Here is a 26,729-nt window from a genome sequence, read left to right as displayed (position 1 = left end):
TGAAACAATGAAAGACACTGTCTTTTATTTCCGTGTTTCATTTGTATGGTATAGTGCCTGCTATAAGCAGGTGTTAAACAAATATTTGCTAATGAATGAATCAATCATAATTTCTCTCCTACACCAGACTAGCAGTGGAAAAGAGAACTTGTTCCTAACATTCCCCCAAGTTCTAAGACATTAGGTAAAATAAATGAGAAGTGGGAAATTACTGGTCAGAATTTCCGTTTAATTCAGCACCTATGTTCCTTTGTCTTGATAAATATACGAGGTAGCCACTTAGTTCATGAAGGCATTTTGAATGTTTTGGAGTACATGTACTAAATAAAGCTAAGATGTGCTAAAGAAACCTTTTATTCTGCTATTTTGAACACATTTTAATTTAAGAAGTCATTCAATTGTCAGTTGAAATACTTTATTTCTTAAAGGTGTTTTTTTTCTTAAATTAAATCAAATCCTTTTATTTTCCAAATTAGGTACTATAGCCTTAGATATTTAAAGCTCATTTTCATGGCTATATTTTCTCTTAAATGTACAAAGGGATATATTTTCATAGAGTGTGCTGGAAATTGGGAAAATCAAGGGTTCTGCTTCTGTCAGGTGCAGTATTTAGAGTGTTATTTTGATATAATCCAGTGGCTCTGATATGGCTTGAAAATATTTGTTCCTTTGGAGTATAATTGCAGGGAAAGAACTGTGGCATAGGTAAAAATTCACCATAATTACTTGAATTGGTTTTATACATAATCATCTTTGGTTTGGATAGTGAGGTAGCCGTACTGAGTGTCTTTGGGTCCAACATACATGAAAACACAGGATTGCCAGGGTTTACACAAGGAGGCGTTTGCTCAGATTTCATCTCTGTGTCTGAGTTTGAAGCTGAAGTATTTTTCTTGTCCTGTTAAAACATAAACACATCAAATCAGTCTCAATTATAAAATTCTGAAAAAAACCTAAATTGCTTTCCTAATCTCTCATCTCACACCACTCACAAAAATTAATTTAAAGTGAATTGAAAGCTTAAATGTAATACCTGAAATTGCAAACCTCCTAAGGGAAAAAAAATATAACACAGGAAAATAGCTCCTTGATATTGGTCTTGGCAACTATTTTCTGGATGTGACACCAAAAACACAAGTAACAAAAGCAGTAATAAACAATTGGGACTACATTAAATGGAGAAGTTCCTGTAGAGTAAAAGAAACTACCAACAGAATAAAGAGACAACCTATGAAACAGGAGCAAATGTTTGCAAACCATGTATCTGATAAGGGGTTAATTTTTTTTAAAATATCCAATGAGTTTATTTAACTCAATAGCAGAATCTCATACAATTTTGATTAAAAATTGAATAGACATTTTTCCAAAGACATGCAGGTGACCTTCAGGTACTTGGGAAGGTGCTCAAGGAACTGCAAATCAAATCACTCAAGTTTGAACAGTTGTTATCAAAAATATATTCAGAGAAGATAATAAGTGCTGGTGAGGGTATGGAGAAAAGGGTACCTTTGTGCAATATTAAAACAGCCAATATGGAAAATAGTACAAAGCTTAAAAAAATTCATCAGAATAAATTTAGAGATCTAATTAGTTTTATTCATAAATCTTGCTGCATCTGACCAAGCAAGTAGAAAGACTCTGCAAGCAGCTTGTACAAATTGGAAGGTTTTATTTATTTTTCTTATTCCTCCTCCCTTCCCCCAAGGTTTTTACAGTTAGAAAGAGGTTAGGACAAGGTTATTAAGAAAAGAAAAAAAGATTACTTCAGGCAAAGATACCTTGTCTCAAGGGCAAGAAGTTCTTATCATGCAGATTATTTCACTAGTGCTGATTTGGGAAGATTACATTTTTGGGAGAAGTTGAAACTGCCATTGGTTAGGTATTAAGTGTAGTGGGGTTTGACTCCATTTTTTTTTAAAGGGAAGTTTCCTCAAAAAATTGAAAAGAGAAATACCATATGACACAGAAGCCTATGTATATATTTGAAAGAAATGAAAATCACTCTTTTGAAGAGATATATACATGTACCACCTTTGACCTCACTAATTAGAAATAAAAAAATCTTGGTAGTGTTAGAGACCACCCTGTTACAGTAGTAGTCAGCTATTTAATAACACTGAAAAGGTAGCTGAAACCTGAAGGCCTTTCTCCATGGTAGTGTTGTTCTCTAGTGCAGTGCTTTCTACTTTTTTTATGTGCATATGAAATACCCAGGAATCTGATTAAAATGCAGATTTGAGTCAGGTCTGTGACATCAAGATTCTGCATGTGTAACAAGTTCCTAGGTGATCAGGCCATACTTATGCTGCTAATGCATGGATCTCACTGTGAGTACTGAGTTACATACTTTTTATGAAAGATGTGGCTAAACTGTGGTCAGTAGTTAAAGAGGACTTTGGGGAGCAGGCTAAGGAGTGTAGGATTTGGAGAAAAAGAGGGTAATAGAAACTGATAATAATGACAGATGACACCTGCTTGGATTATGAAAAACATGCTATGCTGACTAACTGGGAAACCTGTTTGTATTTTACAAGGATTCAATTTCCTTGTCTATAAATATAAAATAAAGGAGATGAATTAGATGGTTCTGTTTTCTAATCTGAGGATTCACATACCAGGGCTCTTCAAATGTGGTAATAGGAGATGAAGTGATTTTCAGTCATTTGGAAAGCACATATTTACTCATGATAAGGCCCTTAATAAAAATTTACTCTGTGATGTCCATTTAGGCAAAAAGATGTTTTTTTTCAGTTACATCGAAAAGGGCAGGTTTATTATAAAAAGGGAGAGAAAAATAAAGGACAATTGCATAGACACAAATGGACAGAAAGAGCTGTCCTTGAAAAAGACAGGTTTGCTAAAAGAGAGCTCTATATAGTTACAGGTGGGCAGCTTTGGGAGGAGAGTACCTCTGCTGCTTTGCAAAGGGAGGTCAGTGAAGAGAAACACCAGCATAGTCACAGGTGGGCAAAAGGTCTGCTGTTAGGCAAAGTTTTGATAGTTAGAAACCCAAACCAAAATCTTGGCAACTTCCAAAATAGTGAAGATCTAAGTCCTTATAGATCAGAAATTACCTTATATTAAAGTAAACTCACTGTGACTCTGACTTTTTAAGATTGAATAGAAAAGATTTTTCATATGCACTGAAGATCTTTTTCTTTGAATACTCTATAGTAGATTCTTATGACCCCTGAAGCTGAGAACCTTCCAGAATTTTAAATCTTTTAGACTAGCAAGAATATAATCTTGTTTTCGCCAACTCTAAAATGGAGATAAAAATGTTTACAGATCAGTAGGATTGGATTTAGGAAGGACAAAGACTTTTTTGAATTTCAAATTTGGGCCAGATTAGTTAGGTTCCTTTTTAGCACAACTCAGCTCAACTGAGTTCCTGGTTTACCCAATGTCTCAGCAAAGATGAAATTCTTAATGTCAGGAATGTATTTGTTTTGAAATCTTGAATTAGAATCTGTAAATGTTAGTATTTAACTTTCTTTTAACTTGTTTTAAACATTAAGAGCATAAATATTAGATAATAATCAGTTGCTAGAATCCAGTTGTATCTTTATAGGTCAGTTTTTCTCAAAATATCTAAGTTTTCTCATCTGAGGGTAGGCTTCTGAGGTGGAAGGTGACTGTACTTTGACTTGTGAAAAAAAGGACCAACTTACTTTACTTTTTGGACACTCAATCAGGTTGCCTAGGTTAAACTCAATCTTATAGGATCCTCTTATCAAATCACCCTCTACCACTGGATCTAAAATTCTCATTGGCTTTGACCAAAATGTAGTACAGAAAACCAATCTAGTTAAAAAGATGACAAATTAGCTGATAAATTTTGTTGGTAGAATTTGTACTACACAATGGGGAAGTTAATGTCTGCCTGAACGTTTTAGACTTACAATAATTCACAAGTGTTCCTGGACTTAGAAACAAAATACCCATAACTCTTTTATAAGCTTATTGGCCCCCACTGCAGATTTTTTAACAAAACAAAACATAAGCCTAATATCTTTATATGAAAGGTTATTTAAAATTCCTTGCCAGGCTTACAAATTGGGTCAATAACTGTTATTTACTCAAGGATAAAAAGGTTAACGAAATTGTAAATATTTTAAAATTAAGTCTAAAAATTAGCCCACGAAAGTGTCTTCTAGAATTAAAACTAGAAATGGCATTAACTTTCTTACTAATTTTCGGGTTGTCCTAGAATTAGAGAAAGCCAGGCCACTTTGACTTTGAATTCAAAGACCTTTGGTATAATCTCACATATTTTTTCAAAAATAAAGACAAGCCCTACAATAATAAAAATGTCCATTACAGAAACTGTAATTATAAGATCAAGAAATCCTTTTTCTTCTTTTTTCCCCCTTCTTCTTTGTATCGGGGTTGCTCTACAACATTGTTATAGTTGATGTTAAATACAGCAACACGAAAACCAATAATGTCCAATTTTTAGTCACTCTTTTGTCTCTGTTCAGGCCCACTATTCTTAATAGTATTGTTATTTATCTTTTTTGGTCACATTCGGGAGACAGAGAATTAACCTTAACTTTCTACTGTTTCCGTCAACACTAAGTATAAAATCTACCATATCCTTATTTAGCGCGTATTCTTTTTTTTTAAACAAGGTAAATAAATGTAAATAAATGTACATTTAACAAGGTACGTTTTTCTAGCTGAAAGCCACCACCGCAGCTTGCAGTGCGTTGTGAGCTGCAGACCACTCCCAAAACATCTTTATCTCTTCCGTGGCCATTCTGGGTTAAGGCATGCACATTCTACATCTGTGTAACCAAAGAGAGGTGGTTTTGGGGATGGGGTGGGTGGGAGAAAGAGGTACCCCAAATTTATAGCAAAGAATACCAGCATGCAAAAACATCCATCCTCTGTCCACACCCACCCAGTCACAGTCGGTCATTCTTGATCTCTTCCTTGTTTATTTTTTCGGTAAACGTAGTCTTTTTCTTGCAGCGAATGGCAATTAAGGCTGGCGAGCTCCCAGGGAGGCGTCCCCTTTTTCTTTCTTTCTTTTCTTTTTTTTTTTTTTCCACCACAGCCAGTCAAAGCAGCAAAGCGAAGGTGAACCGTCGGCTGAATCAATGTGTATACACGAATCCACCTAATCCAGGGAGCAGTCCTCGGGTTGAAATTTCACGGGGTGAAACCGCGAAGCCATTCACGGAGTTGTAGCTGCCCGTGTCCATGGCAACCGGCCGCGGCGCCGCTCCAGCGCCGGGGCCCGGATGTTGTGAGGCTCGCGGCGGCCGGGCCCCCGCTTCCTCCAGCCTCGGGCGGCGGGCCGCGCGCCGCCTCGGGAGTCGTAGTTCTTCCTGCCGCCGCCGCCGGGTCTGAGGCGCCGCAAGGACTGCGAGTCCCGGCATGCCCCGCGGCGCCCCGCCGGCCGCCGCCTCCCGGCTTGCGGACGCCCGCGAGCAGGTTGTTGTTTTTATGCGAGGCGTCACTGCGCCGGGAGCTGCGACCCGCGCCACCGCGACAGCTCGCGCGGCCGGGCGGAGGTGGCGCTGCCCCGTCAGGTACGGCTTGGGGCGGGTTCGGGTCCCGGCAGCGGAGTCGCGGCTGCGGGTCCGGGCCCTGGCCGGGACTCGCGACGCCGCTGCCTAGCGGGGGCGGTCGCGGGGTCCCTGAGCCGGGGGGCGACTGACCCCCCGCGGCTGGAGGGTGCGGGCGCGCGGGGTGGGGGCTCGGGGGAGCGCGAGTCGCGGCCCCCTTGGTCCCGCCGTCCCCCGGCCCCGCCCGCAGACCCCAGGGGTGTGGAGGCGCCGGCCGCCCGGGGGACCCTGCCGCCCCCGCCGGGCCGGGGTGAGGGGAGGGCGTCCCTGGGCTGAGGACGGGGCGCCCCATATGGTAGGCTGTGGCGCGCGCGTCCTCCCGCCGGGGTGCAGCCGGCCCATAAGATTCGGTGACGTTTGAGGTCCGGGATGCCAGGGATAGAAACGATACATTTATTTTTTATTTAAAACGCAGCGGAGGTTTCTGCGAGTTACTCCATGCTAGCAATGACCCGAGCCCCTTCCCTGCCTCGCTCCTGCTCCCTCGGCCCCGGCACGGGGGTCTTCGGGGTCCCCGGGCGGCAGCTGCCCAAACAGCGCGTTCTGCGCGGGAGGTGTTTGTCTCTGCCTGATGAATCCAGCTGCTGGCCGTGGGGAGAGCCAATTTTAACGCCCTCGGCCAATTAAGTGGAGGTGCTTCGTTGACTGGGTGTAATTTGCACTGCTCCCCACTAACTTTATTAAAAAAAACCGGAATGTTGGATGCCCTTGTAGCTGCAGTAGGTAACTCCTTTAGTACTGCAAATTTGAAGATGTGCCTCCTCCAGGAGGGTCACATTCCCTAGATAGTGCTGGAAATGCAAGTATCTTGTCTTCGACTGTAGCTTTGAATCTTATTAGGCCCCTTACATCTCAGGGGGATATTTATCGCATCTTGCACGCCAGTGTAAATGGTTTATTATTCCTTGCTGAGCTCTGTTCTTGAAGTGGAAGGGGTAAAGTGAGGTTTTATTTAATAATTTTGAAACTTTTGTTTTAATGGTCTTGTTATTGAAGTAATGTTGGTTTATGACACTATTTGATTTGGAGGTACAGACTCACACCTATTTAGATGTAGGTTACCACGCCACCAAAAGGATATATTTTAATGCATAATTTTTTAAAGTTTTTACTCGAAGAATGGGATTCTAATTTAAAAAGCTAGTAACATGCTTCCTGTAATGTTAAAGGGTATGGAAAATACAAATTTTAAAATGAAAACGGTATAGGAAATCTTGCAAGCCGGTTTTTAAACTATGGAGCTAGAAGTGATTATATATTCGAGTAGAAATAAGATTCAGAGGATAGTTACAATTATAAAAGTGATTAGATGGTGCAACTAGAAATGCTTTTTTATACTTTTGGAGATTTTATTCAGATTTTCTATAGAAGACATTTAATTTTTATAAAGGATACAGGTGCAGCAATTCCAGTTATATAGACTCTTTAAATATTGTTTTAAAAAAGCAAGCTAGCGACATCAAACATATGGTATAGCCCATTACCTCATCCACAGATGATATAAATGACAAATGTAAGGTATTTGTGGAAAAGGGAAAAGAAAAGCATAGCTGGGCTGAGGAAAAAACATAATAATTGGTACCATTTGTACATCTCATCTTATTTTTGATGTATATTTTTTCTCTTTGTACTGTAAAACCAAGCAAAAATATTTAGCCTTTCTTCAGTTAAGATAGTGCTTCATTATTCCTATTAACTCCACAAGACGAAAGATGGGCTTACTAATGGGAAGTGATACAGATTTAAAATTTTTTATTTGTAAACATTTGCCAATGGAAATAAAGCTGTTAAGCAATTATAAAGTGAAGTGTTTCAAACTTAATTTGCATTGAATCCCTGTGTCTTCTATGTCTTATATTTTGGATTATGTTCATTTTTGTTACGGATTTTGTTTTGATTATGCATATGATGTATAAGGGTGGGAAAGTAGCATATTTAGCCCACATTTTGTTTTCTCTCCTCAAGAAAGGCTGCATTGTTATTCTATGCCAGTGTTCTATGCATTTTTGCACTTAGCAGTCTTGGAAAATTGGGACTTACCTTTAGTCCAGATGTGTTACCTTTTAATAAAATACCCACTCTGAAGCTCTGTGAGGTTACAGTGTTTTCTCAGGTTGTCTTTGTAACTTTGCTCCTCTCCCAAATTTCAATTTCTTTTCAGTATTTACTGTGTTTTAAATTTATATATTTCGTGTACTGTGTTGGCTCAGTATTTCATTAGATATTTGGGGGCAGTTTCAGGACAGAAGAAAGATTCATAATTCATTTGCTTGTCTTACTCATATGTTCCATAGCACTGTTGTCTAGGTTGTGTAATTGTATACTTATTTAGGTTAAAGAGTAAGAATTTGGTATGAACTGCTAAGATCACAGAAGTAGAAACTTTTGCACATGTAAAGAATAATGGACTCAAGCAAAGCATGTTAAGCCCTGGGTATTTTAAAACTGAAAATGCAGACTCATCTAACAAAGCAGAACTACTAGACACTGAATTGTTTTTGTGTTTGTGTGTGGTTAAGGTGAGGAAATTGCCATATTATAAGTGATAACTTACATTTTCAAAATTTTCTTCCTGGCAGTAATGCAGTTTTGTCTAAATTAAAACAATTAAAAAATATATGAGTTAGTTTCAAAGGTCATAAGGTCATGCCCAATGTATTGCATCAGATAGAATTGAAAAAAAAAAATTCTCAACTTGAGATCTAAGATGAAATTTAGCTTTATAATGTGGGGAGAATTGCAAATTATAAATTTTTTCAGGACATTTAATGTGTGAAAACTTGCTCAGGGACATGTAGGATTTTCTGAAAGAAGTATTAGGAAAAAAGTTAGGTGAGTTAAAAGTTTCCTTCTGTTATTTGTGGAAAGTTAAATCTGATTTTTCTTTAGCTCCTGTCCATAAATCATTACCCTAAAACCTTCTGGATCATCTTGCTGGGATGATGAATGTAAAATGAATTGGAGTCAGAATGTTTAATGATGTTGAGCAACTATTAACTTAGGAGCCTCTGTTGTTTCCATTTGTACATTGTAATAGCCAGTTGCCCTAATTCTTGTGGGATTTGTGAAGATCAAATCAAAAGTGAAAATGAGACCACTTTGTAAGTGGCAGAGTGATTTACCTCCTGTCAAGTATTGTTGGCTTGCATAAATAATATTTACATAAAGCAAATTGTATGTTTGAAGTATAGTGTCTTAATGTGTTTTGACTGAGTAGCTTGAGAGATGAAAAATGGGATCTTCACTTGAATTTTTGGTAGAGATTTTTGACTTTTTCTAGTTGAGGGAAACCTGGCCCTTTCTTGACTGTGGCTTGGAACTGTACTACATTAGAGATGCTGAAAACTGCATGTACTCTTATGTTCGGGTTTTTAATTTTGGTTTTGTTGTTTGTTTTAATTGTACATCTAAAGCATAAGGAAGACCATCTGTTGACCTTAACAGTAGGGTGTGGATGTTTTTAAATTTTTTAAAGTAAATATTTTATTTTCTTGGTCTCTAGATTAATTTTTTAAGTTGAGGTAACATTGGCACTGTCTAATGATTCAGGGGCATATGTTCACATTTCCTCAGATGTACATCACCACTTGTTTTTAATGTTCTAAAGTGATGTTTTAAGTTGATGTCATGAATCGTGAGATTACACTGGATATAATACCTTACATCCTCCAAGTGATACGTTGCTTTTGTAAGCACTGGACTTTCTTCAGAAGAAATAGTTTAGAGTTTATACACCTTCTGGGAAAATCAACTGCCTTTTATAGCATCTAATCCTTGAGACTAACTTCAAGTTAGACTGACATGTAGAACACTTAGTAAAAGTCTTAGAAACTTCTGAGGTCTGAGAATTGTTTAAAAAAAAAAAATTCAACTGAGCAAATTAAGAGACCTAGTAGACTTAACAAATGATTGTCCAAACAGGCAGCATCCTATCTATCAAGAAGAAAGGTGTGGTACAAATTGAAAGTTTTCATAGTTAGAAAGACAAGGTTATTAGCAAAAGAAGAGAAAGATTATTATTCATCCTCTCCGACAAACAAACTAACAAACAAAACCCAACTTTCTGGATAAAGCAGGGGGCATCTTATGCAGATTACTTCATTACCCTTGACCTCAACATTCCAGTTAAGTTGCTTTAAAACTTCAGTTTTGGGAGAGACTGAAACTGCTGTTAGGTGTTAGGTATTAAGTTTTGATGGGACTTGGCATAAATGACTCCATTTAAAACCTGTTGTTTCTTTTTTTTAGCCAGAAAATATAAGTAGATGAAAGTAAAAGTAAAGAAATAGCTGTATCATGGCTTGGTAATGACTGCTTTTGTGATTGTTAGCTCAGATAACATCTTTATACCAACACTTTATCTACTGTTACAGCTAGAAATTAATAGTGGATGTTTATCTAATTATTTGTTCTGTAATAAGGAATGCTAAGTTTAAAAACTGGAAAACAATAAAAATGTACAGAATCTCTTTGTTTTCCACTTTACTAGCTTCCTCCTCCTGCCCTTCCCCTTCTCCTCCCCCCCCCCCAAGAAGTAAGAGACAGTTGTGAAATATTGGGGCTAATTACTCTATTGTGAAGAGTAGTTAAAATAAAAAAGGTAGATATATGAATAGTATATTTTTGACAAGTGAAACTAATTTAAAAGTTTGAGAATTAAAGAAGACAGAGCCAGAACTCAGGAGTTTTATTATCTATAAAAGGGGAAGCAACCAGGGGTTTATAGTGCGCCAGTGAGGGCTGTATGAAGCCTACTGAAGTGTACACATTATATTTATTGGCTTTTGGGCTATTCCAAAATTAAGATTTAGCAATTCTAGAAAGTCAGGTTTTTTTTCTTAGAATGAGAATACCTGGCAAAAGGAGTACTTCCATACTAAGAGATATTTTAATTTCCCCCCAGCATTTTGAATTTGTATTGTTTATTTCAAATTTTTTATTGAAGGTGTGGCTTCTTTTAGATTGAGGCAAAAAGGGCATACTTCTGTATTCAAATATGCTAATAGTTCCTTTTGTTTCCTAATTTGAGGGATGTTACATCATAGAAGGAAACTTGTAAAGTATGTATTGACTCACTTCTGCAAAGTTTGTTTTAGATCAAAAGGTTAATTTGCTGTATGTAACGATATTGCTGCCTTTGTTTCAGGGCATGGAAAAAGTGGTATGCTACTACTCTTCCATTTTTTTCCCCCTTATAGCTATCTTTAGTGGTAGCTTTCAGTGTTTAAAGTGAAATTCCACTCCTTTAGAACTAGGAGATTCTGTTTACTGCCTATGGTTTATGTTTGAATCCCTCTACATGATGAATATTCAAGAGGTAGGACAGCCATAGGACCAGTCTTGATGCTGTTTTTACTGTGCTGTGTACTCAAGAGCCAGCCTGTGTTATGCTATCTTCTCTAGTGTCAGTTTTCCACAATAAACTTCTGATATCTTAGATGGTAAGTCTTTTAAATTGCTTTGGAAAAACTGGTCATCTAGAAGATTGGATTTGTATGAGTCATTTATTTAAAATTGGGTTTCTTAATTTTAAAAAATGTTTATTTTTTCCTGCTGAATATAAAAATAATAAATGTTCATTGAAAATTTGGCAGACACATGTAGTATTAATTTTTTAGATTTCAAAGCTGCTCTTTTAAATTTTAATATATTGCATGTAGATTAATGTAAATAGGGTTTTATGTACATGTTGTATTCCAATTTGCATTTTTCACTTAATATAGTACTAATATCATCGCATGTCAAGACATGTTGATGTATTTTGCTTTTTTATTGACTGAGTTAATTACATTTATACATTTTATGATATTTTACTATATCATAGTAAAATGTATAGATAGTATACATTTAATACATTTACTGTTGGTTGACATTTTTACTTTCTAATTTTATAATATAAAAATTGTTTCATCAACCATTCTTAGACATATGCATATATATTTTCACGTTGAAGAGTATTTCTATCAGATAGCTACCTTGAAATGAAATGGATGGGACATAAATGAAATTAGTAAGTCACAGGGTATCTGTAAAATTTTCATAGTTGTTACAAAATGACTCAGGATAATAACAATATATATTTCCACTTTAGTACCTATTTTCCCGTATTTTCTAATTTATTGAGCTGTTTAATCTTTGTTCATCAGTGGTTAGGCATTAAAATAATCTTGTTTCTCTTTGCATATCTTTGGTAGTGAGGTTAAAAATAATTTCCTGTTTATCAGCCATTTTTATATCTTCTATAAATTGTTTATTCATGTTCCTTGCTAAATTTTCTATTCATTTAAAAAATATTTTCTTATTGGTTTAGTTTTGAAAACTATGTCTTGGATGTCACAGATATATGCCATGCATATCATTCATACTTATAGTGAGTTTTGGCAAACAAGTTTATGTCTTTTATATAGTAAAATATTTTCTTGGCAATTTCTGGATTTTGTGTGAAGTTTACTAAAAGATCTTCATTACTCCAGGATTATAATGCTAGTTTCCATTTTTTTTTTTTGAGTCCTTTTGTAGTCAGTTTGTATATTTAAATCTTTAAGCCATATTTTTACCAGGTGGTCTTAAAGTCATCTTAAGCTTTATTAATAATGCTAATCTTTCACAAAGGAAACAAAGATCCAAAATATTTTTACAACATCAAATTTACCAAGTTTAAAGAGGGCCAAATGATGCAACTTTGCAAACACTTATTTTTCTCCTTTGGGAGGTAGGAGATGGAGACCAATGAAATTTTTTTTTTCTTTAATTAAAAGTATTTTAGGACCTCCCCTGGTGGCATAGGCTGTTGAGCGCAGTGCTGTGAAGCTGTCTGCAGCCTCTGCAGCGCTGGCTCTATCCCGGCCAGTGAGGGTCCCACAAGGCGCGGCAGACCTCTCCTGTCTCGCCCGCTGCTCCCCTCAGCAGTGTATTTCATCAGTCTGCCTGTTCTGTTCCCCGCTCTGTCTCTGGTGAATCCTCTCACCCTCCTGTGCATCTGGCCTATACCCCGGTTCTTGAATAAAATACATAAATAAATCTTTTTTTTTTAAAAAGGCATTTTATGGGAAAGTTACCCTTATTTTTCTGGATCTCTCCCTTGTCCACCTTCAACACCAACAAGTAGTAAGCTTTTGTGCTGTGTTTGGAATGTCCAGAATGGCAGCCAGCACTTAATTCTATATTCAGAATTGCCCATCAAATCTTTTGTCCTTATGGGCCTCCCCGGTGGCGCAGCGGTTGAGCGCTGGGTTGCAAAGCTGCCCGCGGCCTCTGCGGCGCCGGTTCGATCCCCGGCTGCTCCCCGGCCACCAGAGGAGGGTCCCACATGGCGCGCAGACCTCTCCTGCCGCCCGCTGCTCCCCTCAGCAGTGTACTTCGGTCCTTCTGCCTGCTCTGCTCCCCGCTCTGGCTCTGGTGAATTCTCTCACCCTCCCGCGTTTCTGACTGTACCCAGTGCATGTATAAACAAACAAACAAACAAATAAATAAATAAATTAAATACGTGCCTCTTTAAAAAAAAAAAAAAATCTTTTGTCCTTTGGTGTTGTTTGGAAAGAAACTTAAACTTGGACTTTGCTTGGTCAAAATGTGGTACAAGATTTATCTGCTATACCAATTAAAGTGCCATACATGAATAATTTCTCAAATATAGGTTGACCCAATAAACCTTGGAATCAGCTTCCCAAGAGGTGGAACTTTTGTTTCCCACAGCACAAAGGCCTAGTGGTACTAAGGCACTTCTAAACTATGTTTACTTATTGCCAGAGTTTGGGAACTGTAATAAAGTCTACTTTGTAGGTGGTTTAAAGTGTGTGTGTGTGTGGGGGGGGTGTGTGTGTGTGTATAAACTGACTCTTAGATTAGACTATTTGCAAAAAGGAACTGCAAGTGGAAGCTTCTTCCCTCTCACAATGAACAGGATTGAAAAATCTCTTAAATCTCATCATTGAGTCCAGAAGTATTTATATCCGTACACTCTCTAAAATGTGAATTTGTGTCAAATTACCATAAAGCATAGTGATAGTGACTGACTTAGATGCTGACTTGACAGTAAAAGCCTTTGGCAACTTTTTCCTTGCATCGCTTTTTTTTCATGGTGATAAAAACTTTATAATTTTTAAAAAAGATTTTTTTATGCATACAAGAAGTGGGGTACAGGTCAGAGGTGCAGGGGGCGTGAGAGGATTGACCAGAGACAGAGTGGGGAGCAGAACTGGCAGATCTACTGAAATACACTGCTGAGGGGAGCAGCGGGCAAGACAAGAGAGGTCTGCTGCACCATGTGGGTTAGCTCCCTGGCTGGGGATTGAACTTGTGCTGCAGTGGCTGAGGATAGCTTCACAGCGCTGCATCTTAGCCCTGTGATAAAAACTTTAATAGAGAAATTGGACTATGATATGTATAATAATATATACTATCATTCAAATTTTAAAACATTAAAAAAGTTTTTAAGCAGTTAAGTTAAAAAAAAAATACTCATGGTCCTAATGCTTTTGTAAGATTTTTGGAAGGATATATTTCTGGTGTATATAAATCATATTTGCTGCAGATAGAGACTGTTTTTCACTATTGAGGAAGACTTTGTTGCCCATACTTTTTTATTTTTGTAAATGCTCCTCATTACACTTTCATTAAGGTACATTTTTCTATTTTATTAGTTACTGTTATTAATCTTCATGTGCCTAATTTAGATTAAATTATAAATACTCTTCGGTCTTTTTTCTGTTTGTTTTGTCTTTTTTTTTTTTTTTAAGATATATGCATACAAGAACCGGGGTACCGGCCAGAGGTGTGGGGGCGAGAGGATTCACCAGAGACAGAGTGGGGAACAGAACAGGCGGATTGACTGAAATACACTGCTGAGGGGAGCAGCAGGCTAGTCAGGAGAGATCTGTTGCATCATGTGGGTAGAACTTGCACTGCAGTGGCTGCGGACAGCTTTACAGGTTGCGTCCTAACTCCTGCGCCACCAGGGAGGCCCTGTTTGTTTTGTCTAATCTGCATTTTTTACCTCTCACCTTGCAAGTTGCCAAAACCTTACAATCTGTTTTGATCCTTGAAGTATTAATAATTAAAATGAAAGGGTTTGGAACAGTGTTTTATAGTTGGTGCTCAATAAATATTTGTTGAAGGAAGTGAGTGAATGAATTTATCTTGTTGCCAGAAAGAGTGAAGTAACTAGTAGAGGTAGGTAAAAGAGGGATATAAAATGCAGAAAGGCAACAAAAATAGAAGAGAAAAATGAGAAAGAACAAACACAGAGGTAGGAATTATATAAAGTGGAACCAAGAATAGAACTATTCTACACAAAAATATATGCTGTGAGGTCCTGTATTCTAACTAAGGTTAGGTATTAAGAGGGAACACTCTTCAATTACCTAAGCCATCTGCTGAAGATAAGCTCAGTTGTTCTAACACTAAAATAAGAAAGAAATTTCTACACTTTTGAGAACCACTACTAAAGCCTTTGGAACACCCCCAGGAGACCAAGCTGTCTTATCTCCATCCCATCCACTTCCCTTGGCAATGAGTGAAGACAGTTGGTAACATAAAAAAGAAAAAAAAAATTCTAATAATTCTTTTGAAGAAGGTAATTGAAAATGTAGTGAACTGTGTTCTTTACTAACAGTTGCACATGGATAATGAATTCAGTAGGGCTCTCTTTTGTATGTGACTTGTTTAAGTCATTCACTGGCATCTCAATGCGCAAAGTTTAGATTGGTAGTGGTTTAAGGGAACTACTGTACAATTGAAGAGAATAAGTACCTTTGGATAGATCTGAACCAGACTTCACTATCTTTAATACTACCTTGGGATAATCTTCAATATTATATCAAGAAAGCTGTGCTCCTAATAAAAACAGGGTCCAGGAATCTTCCTTATGCCTGGGGGATCTGTTCCAAGATCCCCAGTGGATGCCTAAAACCTATGGGTAGTATTGACCCATGTATATGTATATACACACATATATTAACACACATGCACACATATATACATATACGCATACTATGTATGTATAACTTTTTTCTATTTGTATATATCTGTGACACAATTTAACATGTAAATTAGGCACAGTAAGAGATAAACAGTAATAACTAATAATAAAATAGAACACTTATAATAATATACTGTAATGAAAGTTATATGAATGTGGTCTCTCTCACAAAATACCTTTATGTTACATTTTGAGACTTTGGTTGACTGGGGACGTGTAACTGAAACCTCAGGGAGTGAAACTTGGAGGTGGGGAGGTACTGACTTGGCTTTATCTGCTGAATGCAAGATGAGGTGATAGAACCACCAGCTGCAGCAGCTTAATAGATTCCATTAAGCGTTGGTAAGTGGTCCTTCTAGAGGAGGGGTACAATAACCTAGGTCAAACCCCTGAGATAAGATAGCATTGGGCTTGAAAAAAATGTTCCTTCCTTGATATTAGGGTTCAGTTATGGGGTTTGGTGTGTGGGGTTCTTTTGTCCCTCTGAGAAAGAATTCAGACATTCCCATTCATCAGCACAAAGGAAGTTTATTGAGGAAAGGGGAAAAAAAGGAGAGAGAGACATATACACAGATGAGCTGTCTTAAAAGATAAGTGCTTCATTTTGAAAGAAGAGCTGCATTTTTGAAAGGCATAAGTTTAAGAAAAGAAATGCCTATGCCGTGCACAGACACAGGCAGGCAGGAAAGCGGTGTTTGTCAAGAGCAAGTAGGAAGCTAAAGAGTGAACAACTTCAGCCCAAACCTAGCTGAGGGTGAAATTGGTAGATAATAATGGTTTAACTTCAGTCCCTTCATTGTGTTGGTTAGTGATTTTAATGGCCCTAAGACCCTTTTGAAAGTAGGCGGGATTTAAAAATATTCATAATTTTGGCAGTTTAACAGAGACATATTTAGGGGGTAGAGCTAGAATTTGACATTTGGCCTGGAACTTACCACTATTTCTGATCCTGTAGTATCTGATCTGAGTAAATGCTTGCATATAGATAAAACAGAATGAAAGATTATGGCTTCTGAACAGTAGAACATAATTACAATTTTTATGCCATTTTAAATGCAATAATAAAATTAGGGATCATTTTATCAAAGCTTTGAACTATTAATAATTACTAAAGTAACTCAAGGAAAAAAGTAATAAGCTACTATTAGGGAAGTTATACAAAGAAGTACAGAAATTATGCTAAGAAGTAAAGCCTGTAGATTCAGAAGAAGGAGAGATGGATCAGTATGTCAGAAATAGGGACCTGGGAAACCCTCGTGGATGATGGCTGATCCTTAAATATAGAAATCAGAAAGAAAGAAGGAAGGAAGGAAGCATTCCAAAAAGTATGACTTGAGTGAATGAAGATATGGAAGTAGTCTGTCCCTTCTGTGTTCAGAAGACACACAGCAGGTAGATCACTCTGACCAGATGAGATTGTTCAGGAGGAGAGCTAAAATAGATAGACCAGATAGTGGAAGTTTTTGAATGTCACCCCAAGAAGTTAGATGTCACTGTACAGAATACTTACTCTCAAGGTGAGGGGGGAGACTTGTGAATGGAAAAAAAAATTCTAGCAGTTAGAATAAGGTGTAACCTGCAATCAGTTTCATCTTTGCATCTATGTGGTTTTTTTTTCCGCAAAGAACAGGGGTACAGGCCACAGGTTGGGGGGGGGTGAGAGAATTCACCAGAGACAGAGTGGGGAACAGAACAGGCAGACTGACTGAAATACATTGCTGAGGGGAGCAGCGGGTGAGTCAGGAGAGGTCTGCTGCGCCATGTGGGTGGCTCCCTGGCCAGGGAACTCGTGTGTCGAACTTGTGCTGCAGTGGCTGTGGATAGCTTCATAGATGGATCTTAACCCTTTGTGCCACCAGTGAGGCCCTCTCTGTAAGTGGTATTGTGTCTTTACAGAGGGACCAAGGGAAGAGTTGAAAATGAAACTGTAGAAAATAAGTACCATAGTAATTAAAATAACATACTGGTGCAGGAATATAGTTCAGTGGAGCAGAATGGAGTCAACAGAAACTAATTCATAAATGTATATCACAAAGTGTGGCATTTTAAAATCATAGGAAAAATAGGGGATAGTAAATAATCAGAATAATTTCTACCTCCCATTAAAAGGGAACAAGATTCCATAGTCATAAATAGCTAAAGTCTAGAAACATATTAGTAAAAGATATAGGAGAATAATTTTATAATCCTGGGAATAGAAGACTTTCTAAAGGAGGGCATAAAATATAGATGCTATGAGTGAGACCATTATAAAGGACACCTTATTCTCCATCCTCTACACTTCACTGTCTAAAATTTAAAAATATCTCAGAAGATAGTTTTAAAAAGTTGAAAAATGCTAGAAAAAAATATTTGCAGTAGGCATAAGAATGAATTCATTCATGACCCGGTTTACAAAGAACTTCTGCAAACTGATGAATACGACCCAATAGGAAGGTAACTATTTCAATAGGAAAGGAAATGATAGTCAATAAACAAAGGAAAAGATATGTAGCTCTCATAAATCATGTAGGAAATACAAATTAAAATAAGGACATTCCTGCCCCACCCCTAGGAAATGATGAGAAATTAAAGATGATTGTTACTATGTTGGCGAGGTGGAGGAATAAGTACCCTCATATGTTGGTCGGAGAGCTTCTCTAACTTTAAAATTCTAGTTTCCATCCCTCCACTTCCTGTATTGTTTTTCCCCTTCTTGCTTATTTTTCTTCACAGTACTTGCCACCAACTGGCTTGCTACATATTCTGCTTGTTTTGTACTCCCTTTCTGGAATATAAGCTCTAGGAATAGTTCTTGGTACATGTTCAATAAATATATGTTGAACGAGTTGAATATAATGTTTATGATTCCTGATCAAGATAGCCTCATTTAAAATATTTCTATGAAATTGTTTTTGGAGAAGATGATCTTAGAGGTCTCTTTAAAATGAAATGTTTTAATTTTTCATATCCTTTTGGGGAGAGAAAAGTTCCAGAACTTTTGATAAGTATTGTAGAAATAGGCTCATGATAGAGACTCGCTGTCATCTTTGATTACTTTTAAAGTACAGCAGCACTTTTGGGGCCTTTGCTGGCAGCTCATTGGTTGGCTTACACGGAATTATAGACGTGTAGGAGAATAATGCCCCTATTCATCATGTCTAATTCTAGAAGATATGGTGATAGAAACCTTACCTTTTCCATAGTAAAATGTAGCTACTCAGGAATGATGAGGGGCACCATCATATCAGGTAACGTTCACTCCAGTTGTAGTTTATGAGGTAAAATTAATATGTTGTCCTGTTACTAGTTTCGACAGCTATAAAATGCATCTTTAGCCCAGCTCTTCCCTACTTGACAGCTGTCTACTTGACACTTCCATTTGACTGTGATAATTGCTATCTCAAATCTAATATGCCTAATCCAGTTTATCAGTTTTCCTTTCTTAATCTCCTGCTTTTGAAGACTGCTTTCTCAATGGCAAGTCTATTATGTAGGTCAGGAGTCATCACTTATACCTTATGTTCTGTTGGCTGTATCTTCAAACTACATGTAAAATCTGCCCGTTTACTGTTTCTTCTGTTCCCACCCTGATCAAACCACCATCATCTTCACCTGGATTATTGAAGTTGCAAATAAACGGTCTTCCTCCTTCTGCCTTTGCTGTCCCAGAGTGCTCTCTCGGTATGGCCACTGTGGTGGGCTTTCTTTTTCTTCCCTGAAAATTGTCCTGTGATTTTAAGTTTCAGAGTAAAATGCTGAAGTCGCAGTCTGATTGAACCCCACTCTGTTATCTCTCTGTCTGCTTATCTTCCTGTTATCCTGCTAGGGTACTCCTCTCCTCCTACAGAAAACTCCTTGCTGTTTCTCCGAGATGCAGTTTAGTTCCAAGTTTGTACCTGCTATTCCTTTGTTCCCGAGCACTCTTCACTTACCTGCGTGATACTCTCACCCATTCAATTTGGTGCTCAGATACACCTTTTCAGTAAAGCTTTTCTTGACCATCCTGTTCAAAATATATCCTTCCCATTCAGTGTTTTCTGTTCTCCTTTCCTATAGTTTCTTTGTTGTAGTAAATAAGCCATCAAATTTATTGTATATTTGCCGGTTTGTATTGTTAATTGAATGTCTCTAGTGTGGAAGATAATGTACGCAAGACAATTGAGATGATTGTAATTCAGGCTGCTGTAATGGGGGCAAATTCATTAATAAAGAACATCTCAAAGAAGGAGAAAATGGAGGGGTTTTTTAGAGGTAAGTAAATAAGAGAATCAAGAGGAGTGGAAATGAGGGTTTTTTGGGGGGATTTTGTGTTTTCTTGGTGCACAGGCCTCAAACTTCAACATAGAATTAGAAATCCTGGAGGACAAGACGTTTCTTGGCATATTGTTACATTTTTAATACCTAGTATGTGTTAAGAACTTGGTAGTGAACAAATGAGTTGAGAATCAATTTTAAAATAGTATTAACCTTAGGCCTCCTACATGCTGGAGAATGTGTGGTTATACTACTATAGAATTGGTCTTTCTACTATAGGTAGCTTCATAAGTTATGTCAGAATCTATGGACCAAATTTACATCCTAACATATCCAATTTGTGCTATATTCTATATTGAAACCATATATTTGCAATACTTACTGTCAATTTCATAGAGTCTTACAAATAAGTCTTAACATGTGAAAAAATGTTCCATGTGATTTTTCATGAAGTCAGAGTCAGTTTAAATCATTGTCTCACATTCTGGAGGCTCTTATAGGAGTTGTGGTTTTTAGATGTGATTAGATTTATGTCTTAGGATAAAACTTACGTATAGGCAGCTTGTGAAGGAGGGATTGAAGGGAAATGAAACTGCAGAGTGAACTTTGTTAGAGGGCTGTCACCATAATTCAAGTGGGATATGAGGAAGTTGTGATGCTTAGGAAGGAGTGGAGAAGGAGTTAGAGTTGCCTGGATTTTGGGTTGAAGTTTTAGGTATCTAAATCCAGAATTTTTAATATAATTTTTGGCTTTTGCTTGCAGCAGAATTGTGTTTGGGTAACAGTATTCTGAGATACCAGAAACAGGAAGATGATTTCAGTTTTGTAGATTTCAGTTTTGAAATGTCTGTGAAAACTACAGGTGGTCATTCAGAAAGCATTGGGGAATATGTAACTAAGGAAAACATCTGAAGAATAAAAGGAAGCCTAAGTCTATAGACAAAGGCTTTGAGTTTATAATCTCCTGTTATAACTTGGATTTGTTGTACCTTTCTAACTTTCCCATAAATTCTGCTTATTTTAAAATTAATATTAGTGAAGCCATTAAAATGGAAAGGGTTTATGTGTTTGCTTTGTTCAACATAATTGGAGAGGAACCTCATGGGTCCTGCGGACTTTTGAGTTCCTTTGAGGGACAGTGTAGACTTGTGACATTAAGGGCATCATCACCCAGAAATTCCTTCACCTTTCATTATTCAATGCTTACTATATGTCAAGCACTGTGCTATGTGTTGGGAGTATAGAAGAGGCCGATAAACTAGCAATTATAGCACAACATTCTATTTTAAGTAATAGAATAGGGAAAATATTAATAATTGGGCATGGGATCAGGGAATGGTTCACAAAGGAAGTGATGCATTAGCAGAGATAAGAAGGATGGGCACAGAGTTTTGGGTTGAGCTAAGGGGATTTGGGAACTGATCAAATTGTACTAAACCTATAGCTAAGTAAAGCCAAGCCTTTTAGAGGAATTAAAAAGATTGAGGGTAGAGGCAATGGATGGAAAGAGGATGAGAAGCTAATGATAAAATAATAGGTATTCAAGCTCTTGGGCATTGTTCTGAAGACAGTATGAAAATCTCACCAATTTTTTTTCCGGAGCAATCATTTATTAGAAAATATTTTATATCAGCTATTTTTTTAACATTTATCATTTATTATTATTATTTTTTTATTTTTATATTCCCCATACAATTGCAACCCCATTTTGACCCCAATCCCTCCTTCCCCCCCCAAGAGTGTCACTGGTTCATAGTTGTTTGTTGATTTTGATTTTTTTCTTTTTTATAGTTATTCTTTTTCCTGGTCCATATTTAGGTTTTCTAGATTCCTGCTGTGAGTGAGACCATCCGGTATTTTTCTTTTTCTTTCTGGCTTATTTCGCTGAGCATGATCCCTTCTAGCTCCACCCATGTTGCTGCAAATTGCATGTGCTTATCTTTTTTGAATGCTGAGTAATATTCTATGGTGTATATGTACCACATCTTCTTGATCCAGTCATCTATTTTTGGACATTTGGGTTGTTTCCAAAGCTTAGCTATTGTAAATTGTGCTGTTATAAACATAGGGGTGCAGGTGCTCTTTGGAATTAATGTTTCTGTGTCCTTTGGGTAAATACCTAGGAGTGGGATTGCTGGATAGTATGGAGGCTCTATCTTTAGTAGGTTGAGGAATCTCCACACAGCTCTCCATAGTGGTTGGACCAGTTTGCACTCCCACCAACAGTGCAGGAGAGTTCCTTTCTCTTTATATCCTCGCCAACATTTGTTGTTGCTAGTTTGTTTAATATGTGCCGTTCTCACTGGTGTGACAATCTCACCATTTTTTAAGGAATAACTAAAGACGACATCGTTTTGGAAGATCACTGCCTGTAGTGGGGAAGTTCAAATACAGAGACAACTTTGAGTTGATGTGTCTAGGATGGGCCTCAGAAATTTGCTTTATAAAAAATTTCCTTTTGATTGCAGTGCACCCAACTTTTTAAAAATCAAAGTAACATTGGTTTATTATATAGGTTCCAGGTACACAGAACATACATACCCAGAACACACACATACACACATAGACACACACACCCCCTTCTTGCCTATCTAGCTATATCTCCACTATCCACATCTGCATATATTGCATTTATGCTCATCACCGTAAGTCTGCTTTTCATCCATCACCATACCTTTACCCAATTTACCCACACTATTTCCCTCTCCTTTCTGGTAAACACTATTGTGTTCTTTCACTCTGAGAGTCTGGAACTGCAGTGAGAATGTGGGCTAAGAAAGGAGCTTAGAATGGGGTATGCAAAGAGAAGGAGAAACTTTCACATTGTGAATGAAGAAAGTGGTTTTTAGGCTTCAGCTAACTTTCTTTATCTCAAATCCCTGCCTACTTCTTTCTCCATGTAGAATGCTTTTTCTAGTTCTTCAGTCACTTAAACCAGAAACCTGGGAGTTACCCACACTCACTTTCTCTCTATATTTGGTTATTCAGTCTTTAAATAAAATATTTCATGTCCTGTCATCTCCCTAACCCTCCCCTTTTCTATCATGTCCTCATCAATACTGGCTAAATTTAGGAGTCATCCTTTTCATGGAATATTGCACTGATTCTTTGAGTTCGCCAGGTCTAGGGGTCCTTTAGTTGCTTCCTCACCTTAAAGATTCATGTATAATCTTTGTAACACTCCATTCATGTTAGATTTATTGCTTTTCTTAGAATTTTCATATTTAATTTTTCTGCCTTTGTTCTTGTTCAGTAATGCTCTTCTCAGGAAATCCTTCCTGTGTCTTTTTTTTTTTTTTTTTGTAGTGAAGAAATCGTATTTTTTTTCTTTTGTGTCTTTTTTTTTTTTTTTGTAGCGAAGAAACAGTATTTTTTTTCTTGCTGTCTCTCAATTTTTAGATTTTGGCAACTAATTCAGTTTAAAAAAAATGCTGTCTGGCATTCAAAAAAGATAAACACATGCAATTTGCAGCAACATGGATGGTGCTAGAAGGGATCATGCTCAGCGAAATAAGCCAGAAAGAAAAAGAAAAATACCGGATGGTCTCACTCATAGCAGGAATCTAGAAAACTTAAATAAGGGACCAGGAAAATGAATAACTATAAGAAAGTGAAAATCAAAATCAACAAAAAACTATGAACCAGAGACACTTTTTGGGGGGTGGAGGCCGGGAGGGGAGGGATTGGGGTCAGAATGGGGCAAAAAAAAAAGAAAAAAAAAATTAAATGTTTTGTTGTTAAATAAATAAATAAATAAATTCATACAGTAAAAAAAAAAAAAAAAATGCTGTCTGGCTTGTTTCAAAAACATTACACCTCATTTTTCAAGCCTTCTTTGACCAGTCTTTTTTTCCTGCAAAGTTAATTGCTTAGTCTTTGTAGTCTCATATGTTATTTACAAATTTTGTTGTAAAACAAGTTAAATATAAATAGTAACATAGTAAAAAAGGGTTTTTTTGACCTTGTGAAAACTAGTTCAATGAGAAATTGGGATTTATACAACTAATAAGGATTGTTGAAATAAAATTACTATGATGTAAAATTGACTATTTTCCTATACAGTTTTCAAAGTGTAACCTTTGGGATAATCTCTAATGGACCAAAAAAATTTGTTTCACTATAATAGTTTTTTACAAGATTAAGTTTATAAAGGTATAAACTGCCTGGGCCTAAAATCAGTTATAAATAGAAAATCAGTCAGATGACTTAAGGTGAACTTATTAGAAAATGCTCTAGCCTGAATTAAAAGCAACACAATCATCTTTGTCTTATTTTAGATTTTACGTGCTAATTTTTATGCAGTTAGTCACCAGCCACCTCTTTATCTTCTCTTTTAAAAATGTTAATCTGGAAGAGTTTTCAGTCATTAACAGAAGATTCAGATTTGTATTACTGCCATATTTATTTAAACACTGATTCCTTATTAACTGTCTGTGCAACCACAAACTTTTATCTAATTTGTTCTCAGTACATGCGCAATAATAGAAGCATTCATAAGATTTAAAAGTATAGAACAAAGTCAGTATGTTATCTGTCATTCACTTTAATGAATTTGGTCTTGAAGTTTAAGTAGAAGTTTCAGACAGAAAGATCAGATTATGTTTCAGATAGTAACAGATCAGCTTATGACCAGTATTTATTGGTTTGAGTCTAGGTTATTGTCAAGAACCTCAATTTTCTAACCAAAGTCTAGTCTTTTTTATCCCCCGTTTTAATCTAACAGAAGTACTGCTGACATAGTTATTTTAATAAAAACTGTTTGGTTATATTCATGCCCTCAAAAAATTTTAGTTGTTTCCTATTACCAATACAATAAACTTTATTTTGGCTTGCCCTGGGAACTTGTGTCTTCAGCAACCCTTTTATCATTTCTTTCTTTCTGTTCATTGAGAACAGGCTTTTAAGCTTGCTTACTGTTGGTTCCCCGTTCATCAGTCTCTCAATCCTTGTTTTCCTTACCCAGGGAGATTAGGCTTTCCTTTTCCTTTAGTTGTGCCTGTCCAAATCCTATGTTTTCTTTCTGATTCAGCGTTCTTAATTACAAAAATAGAAATACCTAGCTCAGGAGAATCTCCTTGTCTTAAAAATTCAGTTGTATTTATTCATATAAGTGTGCAGTCATGTCCTGTATATTAAATTAGGGTGGGTTGTTTCAATTTCACCTGGAAGGCTGTAAGCCACTTTTCATATTGGGTCACCTTTAGGTCTTCCTATAGAAGTTTAAAAACTGTGTCCCACATGTCAATATGTGTTTGTATTTGTAGACTTGAAAAATGTCTGAAAATTCCAGTGACAGTGATTCATCTTGTGGTTGGACTGTCATCAATCATGAGGTATGCTATTTACGACTTTTTATAAGGCAGTTCATAATATTACAGTGTTGGCAGGATCCTTTGAAGGCTGGCATTTTTCCTCATTTTAAGCATAAGGTTTCATTGTATAGAGCTCAAACATTTTCCTACCCATATTGAACTTCACTGCTGAAAACTACATGAGCAAACGACATCTGCATTATTACACATTGTTTTCCTCACTTTTGAGATGTTAGGCAAATATTTGTTGAGGCATTATTATTGATCAGACTCTGCATTTTACCTATATTCTCATATCATTTTAAACAACGCTCAGTGGTATACATTGTTTTCATTCTCATTTTGTAATTGAGAAAACTAAAACTTAAAGAGGGTAACTAATTTGGCCAAGATTCTGTAATTAGAAAATATGAGAGCCTACATTTAAACACATAAAAACGAAACAATGGAGAATATGTGTTCCATGTAGATTATGATATGTTACTAGCAGAACTTGACTGGAAAAGGATGAGGACTAGAACTCTTATCAAAAATGAAATTTATTGTAGGAGTATGGTGTTACATAATAAACATTAGTTTATTTTCTCACATGGACAGTGTATGGCCATTAGAGAAAAAATCATGAGATACTGTTAAATAGAATCAATAAGCTAAAAATCATTTACACCCATTTTAAGTTTTAATGTTTGCTTTAATATCTCTTAAGCCTTATTTTCTTTCATTAACAAAATTTTTAAATGGTGTTTTTACAGTTACTTTGATAATTTAAGGCTTAGGCAATTTGTTAGTCATGTCTTCTAGAAAACAACATTAACCAAAAAAAAGAAGATTGCTTTTTTGCATGAAAGTTTCAAAATTTGATAGCAGCTGTACCAACCATTGGTTTTATTTCCCTCTTTTTAATAAGTGACTTTTCTATTTTTAACCTGTTTTCTACAAAGCTTACATCAACTCCCATAGCAACAACTTCTCCTTCAAGGATATAATTAACAGTATGCCAGCAAGGCAGCTGTGGGAGTCTTTCTTAGGAGCCTGTAAGGTGGGGTGCAAGACAGCAAACTCCTGGCACTTACCCAAGTGTGTCATTAGGATATTATGTATTAGAGATAATCTTGTCATAGAGTTGATTATGTTTATATTTTTATTCCTCTTCCCTCCATGTATATTTATCAAGTTCTATTCTTTCTTGTTAATGTTTCTTACATATATTTCCTTTCTCTTTTCTGTTGCCACCATTCTGATTTAGGCCTGAACTGGTCTCCCCATCACCTCCAATCCTACCCCTTACTTTGCCTCGGTTTCAGCCATTTTCTGACTCTCTAGGCAACCCCTGAGTCTTATATTAGACTTCTCTTTAGGACTCAGTTAAAAACCTGCTCCTTTAATGAATTCTAATTTTTGCTGTTTTGAGTTATGCATGTCATGAGAACTGAGATCTTTCTATTTAAAATAGATCAGTAAGCCACAGGAAAATTAGAGGGAGGGGGCTGGGAGGAGGTGTATTATTTATTGGTTATCTTTATTTTGCTAATTAAGACATTAGGAGAAAAAGCCTTATGATATACTAATTTTATTAAGAAGAGACTGACATCAAGGTAGGAAGGACAATCTTAAAGAATAAAGAGTACA

The 26,729-nt window shown here is 36.8% G+C and overlaps 2 protein-coding genes across 5 annotated transcripts in view; one reads left to right on the top strand and one right to left on the bottom strand.

Annotated features, from left to right (window-relative positions):
* Positions 1 to 401: 401 nt before the first annotated feature.
* Positions 402 to 5,231, bottom strand: PIERCE2 (piercer of microtubule wall 2). The gene is made up of 2 exons (XM_037502532.2): positions 4,904 to 5,231; positions 402 to 898 (listed from the first exon to the last, which is right to left on the bottom strand). The coding sequence occupies exons 1-2, from the start codon at positions 4,919 to 4,921 to the stop codon at positions 551 to 553; spliced, it is 366 nt and encodes a 121-aa protein (XP_037358429.1). The 5' UTR covers positions 4,922 to 5,231; the 3' UTR covers positions 402 to 550.
* Positions 5,232 to 5,394: 163 nt separating this feature from the next.
* CCPG1 (cell cycle progression 1) overlaps positions 5,395 to 26,729 on the top strand; it is a 46,287-nt gene continuing 24,952 nt past the window's right edge. For 3 of the 4 annotated variants that reach the window (XR_008554316.1, XM_054701663.1, XM_037502522.2), the window contains exons 1-2: positions 18,685 to 18,782; positions 25,053 to 25,121. Coding sequence is in view for 3 of the 4 variants with exons in the window: in XM_054701663.1 (XP_054557638.1) it covers positions 25,062 to 25,121 (60 nt within the window). In the remaining variant the exon portion in view is untranslated. Of the gene's footprint in view, positions 5,538 to 18,684; positions 18,783 to 25,052; positions 25,122 to 26,729 lie in introns of those variants that run through there. The other variant, XM_037502523.2, reaches the window with a different exon arrangement.

This window comes from Talpa occidentalis, unplaced genomic scaffold, assembly GCF_014898055.3.
Source record: "Talpa occidentalis isolate TD23 unplaced genomic scaffold, MPIMG_talOcc4v2.1 talOcc4.11, whole genome shotgun sequence".
Classification (NCBI taxonomy): Eukaryota; Metazoa; Chordata; class Mammalia; order Eulipotyphla; family Talpidae; genus Talpa; species Talpa occidentalis.
This window is presented reverse-complemented; position numbering and strand designations above follow the sequence as displayed.